The sequence below is a fragment of the Phymastichus coffea genome, unplaced genomic scaffold (genome assembly GCF_024137745.1).
Source record: "Phymastichus coffea isolate CEN01 unplaced genomic scaffold, Cenicafe_Pcof_1.1 PCOF00063, whole genome shotgun sequence".
Lineage (NCBI taxonomy): Eukaryota > Metazoa > Arthropoda > Insecta > Hymenoptera > Eulophidae > Phymastichus > Phymastichus coffea.
In genome coordinates, this window is record NW_026706874.1 from 1,097,422 (window position 1) to 1,120,761 (window position 23,340).

Genomic DNA, 23,340 nt, shown 5'->3' on the forward strand with positions numbered 1-23,340 from the left:
TGAATTGATTTATTGATATATATATATATATGTAATTTTATAAAATATTTATAAAAATAACATTTTTCTCTAACATTTGGCACAGTTTTCGAACATGCAGTCTTATTCAAATTGTCACATTACATTTGTTAATCATTTAATAATACTAGGAAAAGGTGCTGGTTGATGGTTCATTTGGATAAGCACACTCCTGATAATTAGTAGTGGTTTGTAACTCTTCGTGTAATCTGGAAGCTCGTCGATTATGTGGTAAGCCTACAACGAAGGTACAAACGAGCTTTGGTTTATACAGTTTTTTCATTCCAGATATTTAGAACCACATAGTAAACTTACGCTTGTTACTAGCAGTATTAAAAGTTTTTAATAGAAATTTTTTATCACGAGCTTGCCATTGTAGCATTTCCCGTAGAATTCGCACCATTTGCTTAGAAGCTTCAGCTTTTGCTCTCAAATAGTACACAGCTAAACTGAAATTGAAATGTATAAAAGTTTTGCGTATCGCTATGATAATAAATATTTCATATAAAATTACCATAATGCAAAAAGCAAAGCAATGCCAGTTCCCGGATTACAAATTTCTCCGAGTATATGCCAGAACTGACTATTCCGATTGACATTCAACATCCTCTCGATAGCGAATTCCCAAATATAATCCCATCCAGAGAAGGGTCCACAACTCCTGGTATTAACGTATATTAGCACGTAACTATGTACAACAACAGCACTTATCATCCCAAGAAAAGCCATTGCCAACGAGAGTGTTTGCGTTTGAGCAGCTCGCCAGAATTTCGATGGTGGTTCGCAGAAGCTTAGCAACTCGCGTTTCTTCATGTAAAATGTCAGCAACATCTTTACCAAGATAATCAGTGACATAGATGGACTGAAGTAATGTACAAGCCAGAATAAACTTTGATTGTATACGAGATTCAGAGTATTCCTGGCGATGTCGAAAGTTGGCGCACCAAATTTTCTTTTGATACAAGGTGTTGCACGTAAACCTTGAACGACGAATGAACCGAATATAGAAACGAAGAAATCTAGGAGGATAAGACGATAAATTTCTTGGGATAATCGGGTTGGCCAGCATTCCGATTCAATTCCGCGTGTTAACCAAAAGGTGTATAAAGTAGCCACTGCTGTTGCGGCGATTAAATACACACGAATCAAAGTGATGTACATTGCTATGCGGTCTTTTGAATACTTCTCGTATTTTATCTAGAAATTAAAAAAATGTTATCATAAAAAATTAATAATCGATAGATTCAAGGAACATATATTGGCTATGTGTCTTACTGCCCAAGATAAGATTGGCGGGATGAAATTAACAATTCCAGTCATAACTAAAGGTATGGTTAAAACAGATAAAACGTCTTGTTGATTATGATAGTGCTCGTTGAGCAGCAACCACAAGAGAATACCAGTCCCACAGATAATTGTAATCACAAGTGACGTCATGGCAATGCGTATAAGAAAAGTCAAGATTTTTGTTGACGTTGATGACACATACACATTTTTAGATTCCCATAACAATTCTTCCAGCTCACGGTAGAGCGATGCTGAACGTAAATTAGCTGCCTTGTATGATGAGATTCCCCAGTCCCAACTGCAAAATATTTTCTTAGCGTAACGATTATACGCACCACCCGATGTCTCGATATAACATTTTTTGTACGATCTTGCCACTCTAGCATAAAAACAAATCATAGTTTGGATATAAGTATAACAAAAATTAAGTTATGAGAGATATGAAAAGCACACTCACTTAAAAAATAATAAAATAAAGACGAAGATGTAACAGAAAGCAAATGTAGAAAAGTAAGCTGAGGGTATGTCGTAAGTCATATTTGAGTCAACTATTAGAGTGCGATTAGCATAAAAACCATAATACAAAATACTGTTGGTAAAAAAGCCCTGCAAAATTGCAAATTAAAATACATGGAAAAACAAGAAAATTAATCTAAAAATCAATTTTTGTCAATCTCTCTTACATTTCCGAGCAATAAGTCCCATGAGCTAAAAGTTCCATTCTTGTGAGACTGAATTAGTGCCTGTGGCACAGTAATAAAAAGAATACTGACAATACAACTGAGTGTATTAATAATGAATAAATATCTTAGAAATTTAAAGTAAGTTGCTATTCCACTGCCAAAGTGTCCTTCAATTCTTTTCATTGGGTGATACCAGAGTTCTAATTGAAAACCAATTTGGTGAAAAGCTAATTTTGTCTGAAAAGTATACAAAAATTACGATTTTTATATTATAAGTAATATTGTTGCTTTACCTTTGTCAATGACATGCTCCATCTATAATACAACTTCTTCCAAAAACTAATTGGTCTTTTCTTTGATTTTTGACTAACAGATAGCGTTAACTTTGCTTTAACAGATCTTTTCAAAGTTAAGCCTTGCGGCATATTTCTTATTAAATCTAATCGCATTGCTTCTGATACTGGATCATCTTGCATGAGCTTGCCTTTACGCTCTATGTGGCTAGCAATTGTTTCTATTTGCTCTTCCATTTCTTCTATAGATTTTTTAGGTAACCTTAGTGTTGTATAGGAATAAATTAAATCAGCTGTCTCACTACTTTCCAATTCTTCATTGTCTATTTCTAAAAAAAGTGATTTATAATGAATTAAAGAGAAAAAATAAACAGTTACGTCTGAGTCAACAACTCACCTTTGCCTTTGTTCAAAGAACTTCGATCATATTGCACATTGTTATCTAGTTTTTCAACTCTGTTTAAGTCTATAGAATAATTCTCACTTGTTTCATTCAATGGAATCACTGGTAAACAATGAAAAAAAGTAAATGTTTCTGTTTTATAAAAAACAAAATTAACTACAGCTAAAATATCTTACCATTGTTCAACTCCACAATGTCTCTAGAAGAATGGCCACTTCCTCTATCATTCAACTTAGAGCTTGACATTGTAATTTTTTCTAACAATATGATAAGCTTGAGATAAAATTTTTTTTAATACTCTAGGATAAATGCATATCTGTCAATTACAATTGTTACCAGCAATTACTATCTATTACATGTAATTACTTATAAAAATACTTTGAATTTTATAAATAAACAGCACAGTAAGTCAGTAAACCCTGTCTGAAACCTAAACGGCTTGTTAATTAAGTCACTTAAGGACAATGAGTAACCACTACACCATTACTTTAAAACTGAACCTCAAATCAACTTACACGTTTTTTTCTCTAATCATCATTACTTCTGTTCTAGACAAAAATAATAACGCAATCTTTTCTTTTAATAAATACATAAAAAAAGTAAATAATAATAACAAATAACAACTCTATAATTGTTACATCTAATATTCTAATTAGTTTGTCAATGGCAGCTCAGATTTTTGACAGTTTTGACGCTATGGTATATAGTAATAGTACTGTCCTAACCTAACTCCTGAGTTCAGAGTTCTGCGCTGATGAGTGACAGTGACGACGTTTTACTTTAGCGGCGCTGTTGTCTTTCGTAGCGGAAGATTCGAAACACAGTATGTATATTTATAAAAGAATAACAATTTTTATTGTATAAAAAGTTTAGTTTTCTATACTTTTTTATCACTAAAACACTGAGCATTTATATAAAAAATAAGAATTAAAAATACTTCTTGTATAATTGTTACACAAATGGCATCCATCCAAGCCACATTCGCCCGAGTAGATTCAAGTCTGTTGCTTGATCCAATAAACACCGAACCTATCAACAAAAAATATAATTCAAAAAATTTTGAAACGAATTCGTACTGAGAAATTCTCTTGTACCTGTTCTTTAGGCGTAAGAAATTCATTTTTCATCATCGATCTAATGGTAATGTGTTGCTGATCTATTCCGTTAACAATAACTTCATATTTTGAAAAATATTTGTTTTCTTCATCCGTATCATCATGCATATTAGCTAATTCTTCAATCATAATTTTTGAAGGTTTTACTCCGCTCAGTTTTTGCTCAATTATGGCAATACGTTTTTTGGGCATCCACTTTACATCTGCAAATATAAACCTTACCTATTATGTCCATTATCTAAGCAATAAAAAAAATACCAACCTTTTCTTTCTTCGTCATTTTCTTTCAATTTCTTTCTTGCGTACTTGCTCCAATCAATAGGCTCATGCACAAATGTATCTAAAAATGCTAAAATTGGTGCTTTTTCATCCCTCAAAGTACTTAAAACACGTGTCATAGTAATTCCAAATAAAGCTTGTTCATCAAACGGCTGGAACAATCCTACAATTTGTGGAGTCAATCTGAACGGAACCAATTCAGGCACAGATTGATCAACGCCAGCACCAAAAGCAGCGCCAAAATCGATACCACAGCATTTTCCAGTCTTCACTTTCACAAGAATATTTTCCAAATGTCTATCTCCAACGCCAGTGAGCCAATGAATAAGACACATAGTCGCGTAACTCGTAACAAAATTATGCCTCAACGTGATGAAACTTTGCAAACTCGTACTGATATTCAAGAAGCTTCGTCGCAAGCAATCCCAGTCGATGTAACCGATCAATTCGTGCATCTTCGTGACAACATCTTCCGTGCTGTACTTCAATAAAGCTTCTTTATAACTTTGTCGTCTAGGTCGCTTAGCAAGTTCTATCCAAGTTTCATACATCCTAGCAACTTTCTCGATTACTGCTTTTCCTGACATAGAAAACTCAATAAATTCCTTCAACGATCTCGTCTCGTCGACCCACTCGATAAGACCTAACATCATTGACAATGGTATTACGTGATAAGTGTTTACTGACAGATATCTCTGTCGACATTTCACATTCTCCTGGAGCGTCTTATTCGTTAATCTAAATATCTGCTGTAATCTCTGATCCTGTCTCAAATCTTCACCGAATTTCACTAAATAACCGTAACTTTTGCCATCGTTGCCTATAAAATTAATTCTAATTGGATTCCACTTAGAGTTCATAACATGAACGAATCGATCGAACCGTGATATTATTACGTGATATTGCGGTAACGGTCTTTTACCATCAACGTACTGGCCGGGAATTTCAATTTCAAACTTGTCACTGGTAAAATCTGCTAGATATGGACTGTAATCTTTAAGTTGTACCGAGTGAAGTTTTGCTTTATCAAGACGTCTTTTCATCGACTCGTAAAGCTTGCAGCTGATATCTTCGGCGAGTTTTTTCGCGGCTTCGTAATCAAGAGTTTTCATTCGTTCTAACTGAGGTCGAAACTTTTCTAGCACTTTATAGAGAGAACCTTGTTGGATATTTTCTTGGTTACCGAGTAAAGAGTCAACGACGGTTCTGTGATCTTTAGATTCTTCGAATACCTAGAAAAAAAATCAGTCGAGCAAATCATAAAATCAAAACATTTGTCGAATAAACTCAACCAACCTTCAATAAGTAATGTCTGAGGTATAGTTCAGGCTGACAAACTCTATGCATAGCCTCACAATACTTTTCTACCTTCCCATCTCTAAACAACTCTTCATAGATACATCTTATGTTATCATTTTCTTTCAACTCGGGAAAGCTCTCGTAACTTTGCTTGAAATTATACATAATTGCTTGGGGATACTCTTTCGCAAGCCTTCTAATTATCGGCACTAACGATTCTCCAAATGGTTTGTTCAGATACGACATAATCTGCGCTTGCCATGAAATAAACAGCCAACTCGGTACACTCTCACATTTACTCTTAAACAATCTCGTCGTAAATTCGTTATTATGATAAAATTGATACTTTAACAGACATGAAAAGTACTGTGTAGCTTGCAATGATCCAAGACTCATACCAGTCAATATAGCTGATATGAAATCTTCTATTACCAATGGCTCTTGCCGAAGAAGACTGTAACAGTATTTACCGAACTTAGCGAAACTCTCACCTGTTTCGCAAGCACTCTTTATAGTTTCGTAAGAGTACTTTCTTAAAGCTTCGAATAAATCTTCTTCCCTTTCTAGGCTTAATTTTTCAACGACGAACTCCTCATTCAAGAGTGATTGTACGAAATCAAGATTCTCTTCGATAGCAGATCTCAATTCAACCGTTACATCAAATATATGTTGTTGAACATCGATTCTCAACTGAGCTTCAGATAGTAAATTATGAGCGATCTGCCAAGCACCTACGTAATACTTGAACTTCTTTCGTGGATTTGTCTCGACATGAGCGCATATGAGTTTATATTTTGACGCGGTGAATAAAAAGTCTTCGTGTAACTTTGAATAGTCGATTTTAGAAAGACTCTCGAGAGTACGTTCAGCGCCGATAGTATGTTTTTTCGCAACGATGTTGTTGCGTAAGGATATCGCCATATTGCTGAGTTTTAATCGTTGAGATACGCCTGCTGCTATCAAATCGTTGAGTAAACTGAAAATATTTTGCAGCTTACAGATTGTACTATTTAAATTAGAAAGTTAAAAAGAAACCATACCTAGACTGCGAATTATCGTTCTGAATCTTTTCATGCAACAAATGAGCAAACGTTAATCTGTACCCAACAAGTTTATTCCAGCTCAATAAATCCTGTCCTAATTGTGGTCCATTTAGTTCCCAGCTTTTCATCAGTTCTTTCGTAGCTTCCTCCATATCTTGACTCTTCAATAACTGAGCATAAGCGTAGATATTATAAACAGCTCTCAACTCCACAGGTTTCTTCTCGTTAAACTTCACCCAACGATTTCGTAATCGATCAATGGCGTGTTTAAGTGCATGTCTAGCTGAATTCTCTGAATCTTCACCACACAGATAAAAAACACACATCTGCTCAGGAAAATCAATTCTCGAATCACCTAACCAACTATCGAGATTTTTAATAAAGTCACGATTCTGTACTTCTCCGTTACTCGTCAACTCGTCGAGTGCCTGATGAAGCTGCGATTCGATCATTCTCGGTAATAAATAATCTTTTCTACTGTGATGTCGTACATCTTCATTCTTTAATTTCTGCGAGATTTTACTCCAAGAACCTAATTGTGCGAGACATTCTAGCATACCTTCGAAGCAATATTGTTTTTCCAAAGAAGGTCCTTCGTCAAAAGCTAGTTCGTAAGCGTTTTTAGCTTCCAACCATTCCGCAGCTGCATGAGCTTGAGCAGCTTGACGTAACTCAACGGAGAATACATCTGGACGACTGTATATTCCACTTACCACATCACTCAATTCGATTGCTCGATAAAGCTTCGCTAATTCTGCCCAGATTCCACGCTCGTCGTTGTTATCATTTTGTAAACGTGGTAGCTTTAATGGCCTTATATCATCTTCGGTATTTTCTTTAGAAATTAATCGTTGCTCTATTAACAGTGTGGCAAGTGAATGATAGCCTAGAGTATTGCAAACTCTTGCAGCTACAGTAACGTTAACTTCCTTCAATAATTCTTTGTAGTGTATAATTGCTTCCAACAATATCGGTCCAAAATCATCAGTTGCCTTTTCGCTCACACTCGTTATCACATTCTGCAATCGATTCTTTCTCGCTTCGTTCTCGTCATTTCTTGCTCTCTCAATTAATTTTTCTAGTATATTGATAGTCATCTGTCGACAACATTGTGAATCTATAACGATAATATGTTGCAATCCGTCGACAAAACTTTCTTGTGTAATCTCGATATCCGGTAAATCACCAATTCTGAACGACCTTCTCGTACGAATTTTCTTTTTAGCTTCTAATCTTAATTTGTCGTGATAACAATCCTGACTTAGTCTTTCGGTAAACGTTCGTATTGACAATTTATTCCTCGATGGTTCGGGTAGCGTTGATGTATTCGTGTAAGATACGAGTGGTTGCCAGTAAGCATCTTGACTAAATTGCGAGTTACATGATGAAGCTATTTGCTTGTGTTGTAACATTTGACTCGCTGAAGCTAAAGATGGTAAGAATAGTGGTGCACAGGATGCAAGATTTTTTCGTCTCCAAGGTACAAGAAGTTCGTATTCATGAAATACAACTTTGTCGTTAAGCGGGCGAAACATCGTTCGCTGGTTATCTGGTGCTTTCTTCGTTAATTCTAACATCAATAGACATATGAATCTTGAGAAACCCACGTTTGGTTCGTACAACTTAAGTAATTCAACCAAACGATCTTGACAACCTTCCGGTAATTTCGTTGTCCAGAAATCTAACAATTCGCGACGTAATTCATCCGAAGTTTCAAAAGCTAACGCACGTATAAGTGGCTTCAAACAATTAGTAGCGCCAAGGAATCGATAAACTCTACGCCTGTGTTCCAATAAACAACATTGTGGTTCGCTGTAATACGAATTGGAAACTATATCTGTATATGCTTTCAACTCATTCTCTGGCAACAATGGTACAAGTTTCTCGAGTAAATTGAGTATTGGTCCTTCACAGCTCAACGTGTGATTCAATAACAAAGGCTTAAGATTCATTAAAGACAATTCCGCAGTTAATACACTAGGATCGAGTTTGTCCAATCTGCTTATAAACAACTCGATACATTGTGACTTCACCGAGTCGGTTAATCTACCCAATCTATTCGTAAATCTAAACATTTTTTTACAACCTTCTTCGGAACTCCAACCACGATACAATGCGCAGACACACTTGGCACTGCGTTCGACATTATTGATTTCCATCTTGACTAATAGTAAATCGAGTTTGTCAATTAGAGATTCCTCGGCAACATTGAATTTGAGTAACCAACCGAGTGTCTCGAATCCTGCTATTATGTTAGACTCGCTTTCTTGGGCGTTAATTTGTTCTAAGCTTGCAATTACTAAATCACGTAGTGCTTTAGCTTCATTAGTTTTAGAAAAAGTTAGAGCGGCTTGACTTCTCAAAACGACGAGGGAAATTCTTGCAGCGATGAGTGACTTAACATTAGCATCACCTGGCCAACTAACATTGTTAAACCAGTTTGTCCACAAAGACTCGAGAAGATTAATGTTGTAATGAGTTAGAACGTTTTGTGCTTCTGGTACGCGTTCAATCAGTTTTTGTAACAATCGATTAGCTGCTAATTTTTCTTGATCTGACGTTGGCTGAGTTTTAGATTCAATGAGTATAAGAAGCGTATCTCGTATTATGTAATTCAATGCGTTATTAGCTAAGTAACTCGACAAAGTTGAAACAATAGCGAGAAAGAAGTGTGACATAAATGGTAGAAATGCTTGCTTTACGTTACTCACGATTCTCAAAAGAAACAATCTTACGTTGTCCATTTGCGTACCAAAACCATTTCTGAACATTTTCAAGAAATCTGGTAATTCATCGGTTTTCGTGGTCGATGCGATAGCATTGTTGAACATGTGTACTAACAAACCAACCAGCATTGGCATACATTCGTGATTATTCAACTCATCGTTCTCGAAACTCAATCCTAATAAGCTATCTGTCTTAGGTTGTGTGAGAAGACGAATATCGTTGAGATCGTAAGCGTGAATATTTTCGAATAACGTCAATGACGTTAATTCGGGCTTACGTAGATAGTCGTCAGTCATCGGTTGAATTTTACGACGAATGTTTAAAAGTTTCTTGCGTTCCTTACGTATATTCAATGAATCTTCGGTGAAGGTGTATTCTTTACTACAGTCGACGATCCGTTCCCAGAGTAATTGATTTTTACGTCGATCCTCCACGAATACGTACTTGTAATACTTCTGCTCGTCTTTTAAACTCACCAAAGCTATGCAACAATTGAGTGCTGCACAGTGAAGTAGACGATCTGCCGATGGTATACGACGAATATCTAGTGACTGTAAAATGATCAGTTGATTGATTGATTTGTCGTTGATTTTTACTATTGGTAGATCAAATTGAGCGAATAGTATCTCGAAGATGTTGAAGCAGCCGATTTTTGAGGTTGAAAGTTTGGCAGCATCGACGGGATTTTCAAAAACGACGTTGGTTGAAATTATCGAAACCATATCTGCGTGAGATTCGATGTAAAACGAATTGACTACGGAGAAGTTGCAACATTTGATTGAAGGTAATAAGAAATGATAGAGAATGCTCAAACGATCGTTGGTTAATGAGAGATCCATGAAAGTTCTATAAGCGAGATGAAGAGATTTTAATGCGGTGACATTGGTTATACTAGAGAAATATAATGCTACATAGTCATGAGTATTGCCTTTGAAGATACTTGTGAGAATTCCAGCGGAAAATTTTAATAAAGCTTCGAAGACTATGAGACTCTTTGTTGCGATAAGGGATTTTGAGAGAATTTGAAAACACGAGGCTGCTTGAAATTTCAATGCGTCGTTGCCTGTAAATTCACGAAGGTACACTGCTGAATCTTGATGCCGAAGGTGACGGAAGATCATGGATACTTCGGGACTTTTGGTTGATTCATCGACTAAGCATACAAGAAAGTTGCGCAAGAGCATATTTTTCTTCTCTAACTCAGTTGCTGATGACAATTGCTCGAGTATCCACCAGTATAATTCACTGTTTTTCACGGCATGAGTTGGTTTCTTTTTCAATGTTATAGCGATACGATAAATACTCAAAAATTTCTCTTGTCTGTATGTTATATTGTTGATCTGTCGTTTAAGCTTATCAAAACGTTGGATAATCTCGTCGAATAAATTTGTATTCTCAAGTGTTTTGGAGAAACGCACAAGCTCTTCAATCAGTAAAAATGATTTGTTTGGTGATTTAATGAAAAATCCATCGATGATTTTTAATGTTTCAGACGTGTTTGCGATGAGACTATGAAGTATAGGTGTTTTAAATGTTTCTAAAAAGTATTCACCGTGTGAAATAATGGAACCGTTTGGACGTAACAGTGGATCCTTGTTCATCAACAAAGTAATAAGTGTTTCTAATATCTGATTCTAGAAAATTTTTACGAATTTGATTAATGTGTATTCAACTAAGTTGATGGTAATTTTTTTCATACCTGGCAATCGAAGAGAAGAAAATTTAATAAAATATTGAAGTAATTCTTGACATTATCGTCCAGCTTTTTACAGATATCTTCATTCATTATTTCGTGTTTCAGTGATTCAAAAAGCTCTTTCAATCGGTCTTCGATCCACTTATCGTCAAAATTCAACTAAAATCGTATTTCATTATTTATTTTATAAAGATTTGAAAAAACGAACGAATAAGGTACCTCTTTTTCAAAATCTATAAACTTGCACTGCTTCAGTATGATTAAACCTTGTACGAAATCTTGTAAGGTATGTGTGTTATTTTTAAGGCTAATCAAGCCTCGGAAATCAGTAAAATTTGATGAATATATCCTCACATCATTAAGAATTATCCCTTGACATTCCTTCTTTTGAGAATTTATCATCAATGTTAACAAAATACGAAAATGACCAGGTAACTTTTCAATCAATTCTAAGTTCTTGACTGTCAATCCTACAGAACTAGGATTCAAAATACATCGAGACAGTAATGAATAAAAATCTTTATGCCAGATAGGAACTATTGAATTGTTATCCTAAAAATAATGTAAAATTCTAGAAATTGTTCAATTATTTTGTACATAAAAAATAGCCATAATTTTACTTTAGTGGCAATTGTATATTCCAAAATCTTCAAACTGATCGTACCAAACAAATTGAAAAGCTTGACATTATCTAAACTCTCAGCATTTTCATTGACAATCTTAGAAAGAAAATTAGAAAAACACTGTGAAAATAAATGCAACTCATTTCTATCTGCAAATAATCTTTCAGCTGAAATGATGTTTTTCTGTAACACCCAAATATAAAAATCCAAGCTTTTTAAAAAAACATTCGCATTCTCAATTGTAACATCTTCTCTTAAATCTTTCAAAGCAATCTTATGAACATTCTTTGAAAGTACATCTTGAAAATTATTTTGATAATTAATCAGCAAAAGCAAATTCTCAAATAACGTCATACGTTTCGATCTACATTTAACGTTTAACGAACCACATTCATCAAACAACCAAATTAACGCTCCTTTTAATGTCTCTTTTACGAAGCATGCTGGTTTCTTTCTAGACGGACTTTTCGCTAAAAACACATTCGCTTTCAATTTGATATCTGCCTCGATGTGGTCGACAGCAGTGATGATTTCAATGTTACATGAGTGTTCCATACTCTTGACAAATACGTATAAAAATTCCAACCAGTAAGTATTCAAAATATCATTGTGTTCTTCAGATAACGTCGAGTGTATGTAATTAAAAGCAATGGCAGCAGCTCTTTGATTTTTATCAGAAGAGTAAGAAGCTAAATTAATAATTCTAAGTAGAACGCTTCTGATATTCGGTACGTCGGTAAGATTATTTTCAGTCGATTGTTTGATCGACCATTGGGTAAACTCCTTCAAATAAATCCCACAGTAATCATTCATCGATGAATTGAATTCTTCGGAAAGACCTTCGAAAAGGCTGTCTAAGAAATCTTGAGGTACACGCGATTCCTTCATCAATTGAGAGCTTAAAAAATGAGTTAATTGAATGATTAAAGGATGATACAAATTCCGAATTACGTCATCGGGATCACATCCAAGCGAAAGAATCGTACGGCAAAGATTCCTGTTAAAACATTGATCCATCAATTTCTTACCGAGGATTATGGTAATAATAGAGTGTAAAAATTCACAGGCTGAAAGTTTCGTTTGACGATCTCCACTTTTAGTTAAATCAATGATTCTCAAGATTAATTTGTCATAGTGAATTTCTAAACGGCAGTCTGAATACAAAAGCTCACATTGTAATAGATCTTTTTTGTTCCAGGTCGCGTTGGTGATGATTGTTTTTTGGTGAATAAAGTCGAAAAGAATGTTAGAGTCGAGAGAACCGTAGAACAGAAGAATTTTACTCTGAAATACTTTGAGATTATCGTCGATGTGCATGACGATATTTTTGATATCTTTTTGCTTCTTTCTTCTACATTCGAACATTTCTAGAGAATATTCTTCACTGGATAGATACGGTTCTAGAGAATGTACGATTTGCATATAGAACTCATTGGAGAATTTGATATCAGAATTTTTTGACCAATTTTCCAAAGTTTCTAAAGCGTTAAACGCCAATGAAAGATTTGTCAAACCAATGCGGAATGCAATTTTGAAAGTTACTGTAAGTTTGTCAATTACATCTAAGACAAAGGATGATGGAATACTGAATATCAAATTGATGCAGGATAATTGCAATTCACCAGAGTACGTTGGAATAAGAGTAACGATATCGACTAAATATTGACTAATCAAATCACTACTTGAGCGATTGAAAGTTTCCTTGTACTCGGATAATACGTCGGGTTTCGTGAGTATGACTTCAATGAATTTATAGAATCCGGAAACCAGTGGATGTGAATATGAAGATTTAATAAAGTAGATAAAAAGTTTTTCTATCCAATTTTGAAATAAAACGCTATCGATGCTGTCGAAAATATCGCAATACAAATCGGTGAGATTGATGAAAAACCGATAATCAGTTTCGTTTACGGCTTTCATAGAAAGCAACGGGTTAGAAAAACATTCGTTATGTTCGACTGTTAAATTTAAATTTAATTTGTCTATGAATGTCGTAAGGGTTTGTACGAAGTAATCGAATATCTGAAGGAATAGTGGATCTTCATCTTGGAAAAGTGACTGCCAAAATAGTAGATAATTTTTATAGCTCCAGTTCTCTTTGTTCGGTTCAATTTCTTGCTGAAGCTCCACGTCGATTGATATAGCATGAGAACAAGACCACAGTATGCCTTCATAAACTAGAATGAATTTTGTAACTTTTAAAATGAGAATAAGTTCCTAGTAGAAAATGTACTTACAAAAAGACACAAAATATTCAGAGTGCAAGTTATTATCCAATTGACTGATATTGACAAAAATGATTTTCAATACTTTCGTAGAATACTTTTGAAAAGAATTTGTATACTGAGGAAATTTTTTAGCTAAGCATATACTGAGCTCAATCACAACATTCAACTGATGCTTCGTAACTTCTGGCATGTGAATCAAAACTTTAGATAAACTTTGTAAGTAATCTATGATCATTTCAAAATCTTTGTCTATCTCCTCCCTAAACATAACAAGATTATTAATAGGATTAAAAAAAAATTTTAAATTAATATTTAAAATCTTACTTTTCGTAAAAGGGTAATGCTCTCACAGCTAACATTTGAAATAATTTGTAAATTTCACCAGGCAAAAATTTAGCATAAGCAGCTGCGAGCTCTCCTAAACCATAAATAATCAGAGGCTTTTTTTTATCATGTATAAAATTATCACTTCCAAATCTCTTCATGAAATCAGTTTTGAAATACTAAAAACGAAAAAGTATTATAAAAAATGATACTGTTTTTCAAACCTTTTATACTCACTGAAAATATATGGTTTTCATTTTCTTCCAACATATTTTTGGCCATTGTTTTATAAAAAGTTCTTATGGCATCATAAACTGTGTAATTATCAGCTTTTTCAAATATATTATTCAACAAATTATGCCACATGAGATAATCTTCTTTAATGAATGATGAAAAATATTCCATTTGTCTAGTAAAAATAAACAGTGCTATGTTTCTAATAGTTTTTTGAGCTTGCATGGGCTTGCAAAGCTCTGATATATAAAAATAGAGCTTTTTACAGTATGCTTCTTGCTTCTCACTACCTTCGAATGGTATATAATTTACAAGCATATTTGATAAACACTCCATATAAATTTTCAATTCTTCTGGTTGCTTTGAACTATCACCTTTGAACTAAAATTTATTAAGTATTTCAAATTATTTTGACAAATGTCAGATGGTTATATTTTATCATTACCTGATTGTTTATGTCTCTGAGTATTTGCATATAAATAAAATTAGAAGTGCTCATACTCTCAATTGCAGGACAATACTTTGCAATTGCTCCAAGTACAATATAAAATACACATCCATCTATAAGTATAAGAAAAACAAAAATTTATAATATTAGTTATTAAATTAATGTATAAAATACCTTTTACACTATATCGTTCAGGGTAAAATTTATTGTAATGTTGGACAATCTCATTTAAAGCCATATCATGATTTGGAAATAACTCTATCAATTTTTTCAATGTTTCAGCACCAGTTTTTCGAAGAAAAAACCAATTGTGAGATTTGATGCAGACAAAACATTGATCCTAAAATAATTAATCAAATTATCAATCATTGAGTTCAAATATCAAAATATTGAAACAATATAAAATTTTACCCTTGTTTGCTTAATGTATGGTTCATAATCATTCTTAAAAAATTCCATAATCCATTGAGATATCGTAAAAGCTTCTTTGACAGCTCCATTGAATTGGACTATATTATTGCTTAGTAATGTAGATTGAATAAACTTCAAGAGTCCCCTTTCTTTTTCAAATATAATTTCTAAAGCTCTTTCTATAATATTATTTCACTTAAGTTTTGAAAGATATAAGTTGATATAGAAAAGATTAAAGAATCTGACCTCCTTCACTTTGCGGCACATTTTTTAAATAATTATTTCCATATTTCAAGATTGCGACTAATGAATCGTTGTTTCCTTCCTTCCAAGATCTTTGGAAAACTTCCATATAACTATTAACAGATTCCATCTTGTAATATAAATCAATAGACTAGGCACAGCCGAACCACTTGATTTGTAATATTATTTTACTCTGTTTTTACATATTTTTAAGTAAACTAAAAAACGATCTTGCCGGTCAAAACACGCTCAGCTTGGTCAAAGATTGCAATGTTTGTGTATTCACTATTCAGAGTGAAGTTAGCTAGGTCGAATGAAATTGATATTGAATCAATCAGAACTATTATCTATAGATGACATTGTAACAATGTCCCTGATTGGTTAAACTTTTTGGCGCAATTTTTAAAAAATAAAAATCGTTATGAAATTTCTCGTGAAATGTTTAAGGTACATAAAGAAAAACTGTTTTGTAGTAAGTATATAATAAAGTTAATTTATTGCCTTTACATAACATCGCATATGAATTTGATGAAATTGTATGTTTCAATCATTTTTTATCTGTAAATAATCACAATAGTTATTTATGGTACACGTTTTTGATGTTTTCATTAATTTATATATTAATATAGAATAATCTTAAATTTTATTATTAGTAGGTATCAAAATTTACCAACATGGTATTATTTTATTAAAAAATTGGAATTATTAAACAAGAAAATCTTCTTATGTTCAATTTCAGTCGTATGATTTGAATAAACCAAAATTTGATAAATGTGAAAAAAAACATTACAAGACAATGAAGCAATTGACATTATGTACCCATAGTGTACAAATATGATACAAACGATTTATATAAATTATGTATTGATACGATTACATCTGAGAAATTATCTCAGAAAAATAATATATATAGTTGCAGTAGTTTTATCTATACACGCAGCAGTAGATAATGGTTTATGTGTATTTGTAATAGAAAGCGTAGCCATCAGTCAATCAATACTTTGAACATTCATTTCTCAATGATCCTGAAAATTAATCCAATTCAAATTAATAATGTATATTTAAAGTTGAATAATTAATAAATGACAAAAAAATTGGTTTACCATAACAAATAAATACATATTTGAAACGCATCACCACATGCTGTAATCTGAGTCCTCGTGATCAAAAGCTATGAAGAAGCCAATGATAGTTAAATATACCACAACATTGCCTGCTAATGTTAAATAGCATGCTCCCCATTTAATCTAAAAAATACAAATAAGAAATTAAATCTGATAAACTGTTAATTCAACATTTTTCTCATAATTATTTAAACTAACTGCTGGTGGATCTTCAGGAGATCTTGCTAATACAATAGGAAGAGCAAAGGATGAGACTACCAGACCCATTGTAATAAATATTGCCAATTCCGTGTATGGATTACTTGATCCACCATCTTCTGAGTAACGTCTTGCAATAAGAGTTGGAATTGGAGATAAGATGTAAAATAATACTACAAAAAATGGCCACCAGACTCTGTAAATTATTTACAATGTAAATGATTATCTGTATGAAATAAGTTATATAGAAAATCTTTTAATAAATTGACTTACTTATAAGTTGGCAGTGCACAACCTAAAATAACAAATGTCATACCAATTGAACCAGCAAAAGCTAAAGTGACTAGCCTGTAAATAAAATTTGAAAAACATTAAAATTACTTATATTTTGCACATAGTGGAATAAGGTTTTAATGTAAATACTCACGCTGCATGTTTCAATCATCCAGTATCAACAACATAGAACATAAATTCATTATGAATACATTTTACATTACATAAGAGAAAACAAAAAAATATGGAAAAACTAGTAAATAGTAATGAGATCTCAATAGTAATTTATTTTCATGAAGCATTAACATTCGCATCAGGTCTAGTAAATTCTTTCATTCATTTTTCATTCAACAGCATACTTATTAAGGAGAAGGTTAAAGAAATCATAAAAATAGGTCAACAAACATTACAAGGTAAGTAAATAATTTTTTAAGTATCATTATGTTTACACGTTCGCAAGCAAATCATAAAAACCCTTGTCGTCCTCCCACGCGAAGATGACTAATATAAACAGAAAGAATTTACAACTCAAAATCATGATATATCGAAATAATACGCCGAAATTTGGCGATTTAATTTGCAAGCATTTACGAAAAGGCGAGATTAAACAATTGCCAAAAAATTAACCTTTAATTCCGGCCATTGCTGATCGTTAAATCTTCGTTCAGCAACTTGGCTACCTTGGCATATAAATAAAACTTCTTACTTTTTGTTCACCTACAACCGTTGGATGGCTCTCCAATCTTAAGAAAAATTATCTATAAACAAACTGATTTAATGCATCTCTCCACACACTCCATAAGACTTTCCGTGTGTGTTTTTTCAATAAAAAGTAATCTTTCAGGCAGCACGCACAACGGCAGATACTGATATCGCCGCGTTTGTGTGTGTCACCTTATGCGCTGATGGTGCGCTGTCAATTGTCAGGTGATTTTCTAACTCATACATTGAAATTTTTAAATATACGGACATAACACAATCACAGATTAATCTTATCCAATATATTTTTCGTATTCGCTGTTTCATTCTCGAATGTCATCTATGAAACAGATATTTTGTATCATTAGAAATTCCAGTAAATGATAAAGAAATAATTTCATTTAAATAAAGTTCACGTACAGAGAATGTCAAAGAATAGCCAATCACCAGTTAGATTAATTGTGAACCACCTTAAAGATTTCACGAGTAGTGGCGGCGGCGACGGCGGCGCTGCGAAGTCTCGTCCGGTATATGTGTCGCTTGGGGACTGGAGAAAGAAAAAGACAGACGCGGTGTTAGCATTGCATTTGGCACATCGACGGTCTTTAACGAGCATTATCGTACTTTTTCTGTGAGTGAATTAGCTGAAATAACCATGGGAGATCCAAAAAGGTAAATTGCTTTCGTCCCTATAAAGACAATTCAAAATCTTGGTTATAACGTTGTCGTCGCGCGTGAAAGAAAACGGGAGAGGACTTTCTGTTTCGAGCTCGCAACAAGACTGCTATCCACCATTCAATTTCACCTTGTCATCATGTCGATGACGCTTTAAAACCATACAAACAACTCGTATATTTTCAAATTTATCAATTTTTTGTTTATTCTTGAGTCTAACCGTTTAATTGTTAATTTGTTGTTCCCTGGCTGGAGATATTTGTTTTTGAGGTTTCTAGGTGAACATTCGTCATAAGAGGGCAACGCTCCGTTATAGCCTTTTGTCGACAAATGGCCGTGGGCAATGGTAACGTGACAAAGGATTTTTTATTACCGGAGTGATGCTCTTGATGATAATATATTTTGTCTAGACTTGGCTCGGTTTACTCGCGATTCTCTAGCTTTCGTTCCGATTCAGATTATGTTCTGTTGGATAAACGATGAAGTACAATTTCGCCCTGAACATCGTTGCATAAACAATCTCTCTCGATATCTTTATAAAAACCAGTTTATATAGCTTTATTAATAGAACAAATAACTGTTTGTAAAGTTATTTTAAGTAATTATAAACTAATTGTAAACTAAATTTTTCGTCTATAAATAATTAATAATCTTTTTATTTTCATGCTTTTTCAGTGATTATTTAGCTACTGCTATCCTTCGTAAAAAGGACAAGCCAAACAGGCTCCTTGTAGATGAAGCCAAGAACGATGACAATTCTGTTGTTGCTTTGTCCCAAGCCAAGATGGATGAGTTACAACTATTTCGTGGTGATACAGTCCTGCTTAAAGGCAAACGTCGCAAGGAGACAGTATGCATAGTTCTATCAGATCCTAATTGTACAGATGAAAAGATTATGATGAATAGAGTGGTTAGGAATAATTTGAGAGTACGCTTGAGCGATGTTGTGTCAGTGCAATCATGCCCAGATATCAAGTATGGAAAGCGTATTCATGTGTTGCCCATAGATGACACTGTTGAGGGTCTTACAGGGTGAGTAACAATAATTTTAACATTTTCCATTAACTAATTGATTCTAATTGTTTATGTGTGTATTTTATTTTAGAAACTTGTTTGAAGTTTATTTAAAACCCTATTTCCTCGAAGCTTATCGTCCAATTCACAAGGATGACACCTTTATTGTAAGAGGTGGCATGAGAGCTGTGGAGTTCAAAGTTGTTGAAACAGATCCAGGACCTTATTGTATTGTGTCACCTGAAACAGTGATTCACTGCGAAGGAGATCCTGTCAAGAGAGAGGTAACATTGCGTTAATAGTGTTCAATACCTCAACTGATCAAATTTTTCAATTATGATTTGAATAATATTTCCTGTTGCAGGAAGAGGAAGAAGCACTGAATGCAGTCGGATACGATGATATCGGTGGAGTACGTAAACAACTAGCCCAAATTAAAGAAATGGTAGAGCTGCCATTGCGTCATCCGTCGCTTTTCAAAGCTATTGGTGTGAAACCACCACGTGGAATTCTTTTGTATGGACCGCCTGGTACTGGAAAAACTTTAATCGCAAGAGCTGTTGCCAACGAAACCGGAGCCTTCTTCTTCCTCATCAACGGGCCCGAAATTATGAGCAAACTCGCTGGCGAGTCTGAGAGCAATTTACGTAAAGCCTTCGAGGAAGCAGAAAAAAATTCACCTGCTATCATCTTCATTGATGAACTCGATGCTATTGCGCCAAAAAGAGAGAAGGTAATGGTCGTTTAACGTCTTACATAATGGATGACTTTTTATCAGTTGATATTAAATTAACTTACGTATTATTACTTCGTTTTGCAAGACACATGGCGAAGTCGAGAGACGTATCGTTTCGCAACTATTGACGTTGATGGACGGTATGAAGCAGAGTTCTCACGTTATCGTCATGGCCGCGACGAATCGTCCAAACAGCATTGATGGTGCTCTTAGACGTTTTGGTCGTTTTGATAGAGAAATCGACATTGGCATTCCCGATGCAACAGGTCGTTTGGAAATTTTACGTATCCACACCAAGAACATGAAGTTAGCTGATGACGTTGATTTAGAACAAGTAAGTGTCTAAGCTTTTGCAATAATCTTATTGTACATAATGATAGTGTAATGGTTATGTTTCTTTCGTAGATTGCTAATGAAACTCACGGTCACGTGGGTGCCGATTTGGCGTCATTGTGCTCGGAAGCAGCTCTTCAGCAGATTCGTGAAAAGATGGATCTAATTGATCTCGAAGATGAGCAGATTGACGCTGAAGTTTTGTCATCTTTGGCTGTTTCCATGGAAAACTTTAAATATGCGATGGGCAAGAGTAGTCCTAGTGCACTACGTGAGACAATTGTTGAAGTTCCTACTGTCACTTGGGAGGACATTGGAGGTCTCCAAAACGTCAAAAACGAACTGCAAGAACTGGTTCAGGTGAGAGAAATAATCAGTTATAATTTAATCTTCTGTCAGGATTTCCTTTTACAAAAAGTTACGTAACGGGCTCTCCCAATAAATTCCAAACGATTTTTATCGTAAATTATTTTTGTTAATCAAATGCTTGTCATATAATGTAATATAATTGTCTACATATTTTTTCGGTTGAGTTTCTTGCACTGTATCAATTTAATCCTTCGCACTTTTTGATTGCTCTACTATTTCATAACGATTCACTTGATTGACTTGAAAATTATTCGCAGATTCATTATAATTAATGTAGAAACTGTTACTATGATCAAAAAATAAATTTAATTTAATTACTAATAAAAACATCCTTAAAATTATCTTTTAAATAAACGTGTTTTTAGTAAAAAATGTATAGGTCATATTGACCCGTAGTAGAGACCGGAGAAACTTTAATTAACGATAAATAAATTTCTGAATTTTTCCAGTATCCGGTAGAGCATCCAGACAAATTCCTGAAATTTGGTATGCAGCCATCCCGAGGTGTACTATTCTATGGACCACCAGGTTGTGGTAAAACACTGTTAGCCAAAGCTATTGCTAATGAGTGCCAGGCCAACTTCATCTCCGTGAAAGGTCCTGAATTATTGACCATGTGGTTTGGTGAATCTGAAGCCAATGTACGTGACGTCTTCGACAAGGCGAGATCGGCCGCTCCTTGTGTCCTATTCTTCGACGAACTTGATTCCATAGCCAAGTCACGTGGAGGTAGTATCGGTGATGCTGGTGGTGCCGCCGATCGAGTCATTAATCAAATATTGACGGAAATGGATGGTATGGGCGCTAAGAAAAATGTCTTCATCATTGGAGCTACCAACAGGCCTGACATCATCGATCCGGCTATTCTTCGACCTGGACGTTTAGATCAACTTATTTATATTCCATTGCCAGATGAAAAGTCCAGAGAATCTATCTTCAAAGCTAATCTTCGTAAATCTCCCGTTGCTAAGGTTTAATTATTTTTATTTTCACAGCTGTAAAATAATTGACATATATGATTTACAATAACAGAGTAAGTAACTCATGTATTGATTGTTCGTAGGATGTTGATCTAATATACATTGCCAAGGTAACGCACGGATTCTCGGGAGCCGATATCACAGAAATTTGCCAACGCGCCTGTAAATTAGCCATTAGACAATATATCGAGTCGGAAAAGCGCAGAGAAAGGGAAAGAGAAAATAATCCTGGTTCCTCCATGGATGTTAGTATATCACTTTATTTTGACAATTGTGAGACATAAGAACAAATGGATTTAATCATTAAAAATGGCGTAATGTTTCAGACTGATGAGGATGACCCTGTTCCTGAGATTACTCGAGCTCATTTCGAGGAGGCGATGAAGTTCGCTCGAAGATCAGTATCAGACAACGATATTCGTAAATATGAAATGTTCGCTCAAACTCTTCAACAATCGCGAGGATTTGGAACGAACTTTAGGTAAGTTAATATTGCTATAATTTAAGTATACGTACATGCGAGCGAATAATAATTGATTTTTTTTTATTATAGATTCCCACAAAATGCACCAGGAGGAGGTCAAGATACAACGCAAGGAGACCAACCCTTCCAAGACGATGGCGACGATGATCTCTACAGTTAAGGATTAAAAAAATTACTTCTTTTTCACTTTTATTTGTAATTTCGTTTGCAGTGAAGATTACGACAAAAGGGCCTGTCCAATAGCATTGTGTTATGCCACAAATGTGCGCATACACTTGCGCCGTACTTTATAAATGATTTATATAATAATCTTTATGAATAAAAACAGAAAAACTAACAGTTCGATTTTATACGAAGTATATATGTTGTGTGTATTTGTATAACGGCAAGACTGTTAAATAAATTTCAATTTTCACATTTTTCTTTTATTTCAATAATTCGTCGATGAAAACATAACAAGAACTTCTTTCGTACGAATGGGCTCTTATCTTTGTTTTCTTTGTATTGGTGCTTGGTAAATAAAATGTTACCGTAAAGTTAAATTGTGATTGTATAGCACTAGTATTTAACTTTTAGAAGTTCAGGTATTCACATATAATAAATAATTGCAGTGGCATTTATGCTAAGTTACTATAGCTAAGTTCATTTGTCTTCATAAAAGAGCTTTTTAAATCTGCTTCATATGAAAGAGGAGAGAGAAATGTCACTGATAATTCAAACAAATTTTCAATTTACATAATGTATGAATAAAAGAAAATTTATTGTCACTTGAATAAAATATGCTCACTTTATCCTTCGATAGACCCTTTTGCTCATAGCAAGTCTTTTAGCTTCACTGCAATGAATGCTCTTGTTGTCAGTGCATCGTGAGACCACTAACTTGATTTTTAAATAAATATTTAAATAAAGTCGCGACTACAAACACAATCATTCTGCGTATTGTACCATTTTTTCATTGACCTTCATATGTGTATTGTTGTGCAAAACATGAAGCAAAATCATTTGAAATAAATGATATATATTTTTTTGCAAGATTACTACTTGGTGATAGTACATTCGTAAAAAAATTATTCTCACCATAATGGTGTAGACATCGATGAG

At 34.0% G+C, this 23,340-nt stretch overlaps 4 protein-coding genes across 5 annotated transcripts; 1 reads left to right on the forward strand and 3 right to left on the reverse strand.

Moving 5' to 3' along the window:
* Nucleotides 1-3,371, reverse strand: LOC131667125 (transmembrane channel-like protein 3). 2 transcript variants are annotated; one of them, XM_058940342.1, is made up of 9 exons: nucleotides 2,861-3,371; nucleotides 2,679-2,786; nucleotides 2,282-2,610; nucleotides 1,989-2,225; nucleotides 1,763-1,911; nucleotides 1,294-1,603; nucleotides 533-1,215; nucleotides 334-467; nucleotides 1-255 (listed from the first exon to the last, which is right to left on the reverse strand). In XM_058940342.1, the coding sequence occupies exons 1-9, from the start codon at nucleotides 2,928-2,930 to the stop codon at nucleotides 146-148; spliced, it is 2,130 nt and encodes a 709-aa protein (XP_058796325.1). In that variant the 5' UTR covers nucleotides 2,931-3,371; the 3' UTR covers nucleotides 1-145. The 2 variants fall into 2 exon arrangements, with proteins under 2 accessions (XP_058796325.1, XP_058796324.1); XM_058940341.1 differs by having other exon boundaries at nucleotides 1,294-1,684.
* On the reverse strand, nucleotides 3,371-15,612 carry LOC131667210 (DNA-dependent protein kinase catalytic subunit-like). The gene is made up of 15 exons (XM_058940482.1): nucleotides 15,358-15,612; nucleotides 15,112-15,290; nucleotides 14,875-15,040; nucleotides 14,698-14,813; nucleotides 14,256-14,633; nucleotides 14,019-14,197; nucleotides 13,704-13,954; nucleotides 11,464-13,643; nucleotides 11,063-11,395; nucleotides 10,847-11,002; nucleotides 6,418-10,781; nucleotides 5,375-6,353; nucleotides 4,062-5,310; nucleotides 3,779-4,002; nucleotides 3,371-3,713 (listed from the first exon to the last, which is right to left on the reverse strand). Exons 1-15 carry the CDS (start codon nucleotides 15,482-15,484, stop codon nucleotides 3,636-3,638), a joined length of 10,959 nt encoding a protein of 3,652 aa, XP_058796465.1. The 5' UTR covers nucleotides 15,485-15,612; the 3' UTR covers nucleotides 3,371-3,635.
* Nucleotides 15,613-15,915: 303 nt separating this feature from the next.
* On the reverse strand, nucleotides 15,916-17,830 carry LOC131667144 (leptin receptor gene-related protein). Its single transcript, XM_058940380.1, has 5 exons — nucleotides 17,104-17,830; nucleotides 16,950-17,024; nucleotides 16,677-16,872; nucleotides 16,458-16,601; nucleotides 15,916-16,379 (listed from the first exon to the last, which is right to left on the reverse strand). Exons 2-4 carry the CDS (start codon nucleotides 16,988-16,990, stop codon nucleotides 16,488-16,490), a joined length of 351 nt encoding a protein of 116 aa, XP_058796363.1. The 5' UTR covers nucleotides 16,991-17,024; nucleotides 17,104-17,830; the 3' UTR covers nucleotides 15,916-16,379; nucleotides 16,458-16,487.
* Nucleotides 17,831-18,178: 348 nt separating this feature from the next.
* Nucleotides 18,179-23,160, forward strand: LOC131667077 (transitional endoplasmic reticulum ATPase TER94). The gene is made up of 10 exons (XM_058940270.1): nucleotides 18,179-18,320; nucleotides 18,999-19,355; nucleotides 19,429-19,621; nucleotides 19,702-20,070; nucleotides 20,159-20,407; nucleotides 20,479-20,766; nucleotides 21,225-21,746; nucleotides 21,839-22,000; nucleotides 22,082-22,236; nucleotides 22,309-23,160. The coding sequence occupies exons 1-10, from the start codon at nucleotides 18,304-18,306 to the stop codon at nucleotides 22,397-22,399; spliced, it is 2,403 nt and encodes an 800-aa protein (XP_058796253.1). The 5' UTR covers nucleotides 18,179-18,303; the 3' UTR covers nucleotides 22,400-23,160.
* The last annotated feature ends 180 nt before the right edge of the window (nucleotides 23,161-23,340 follow it).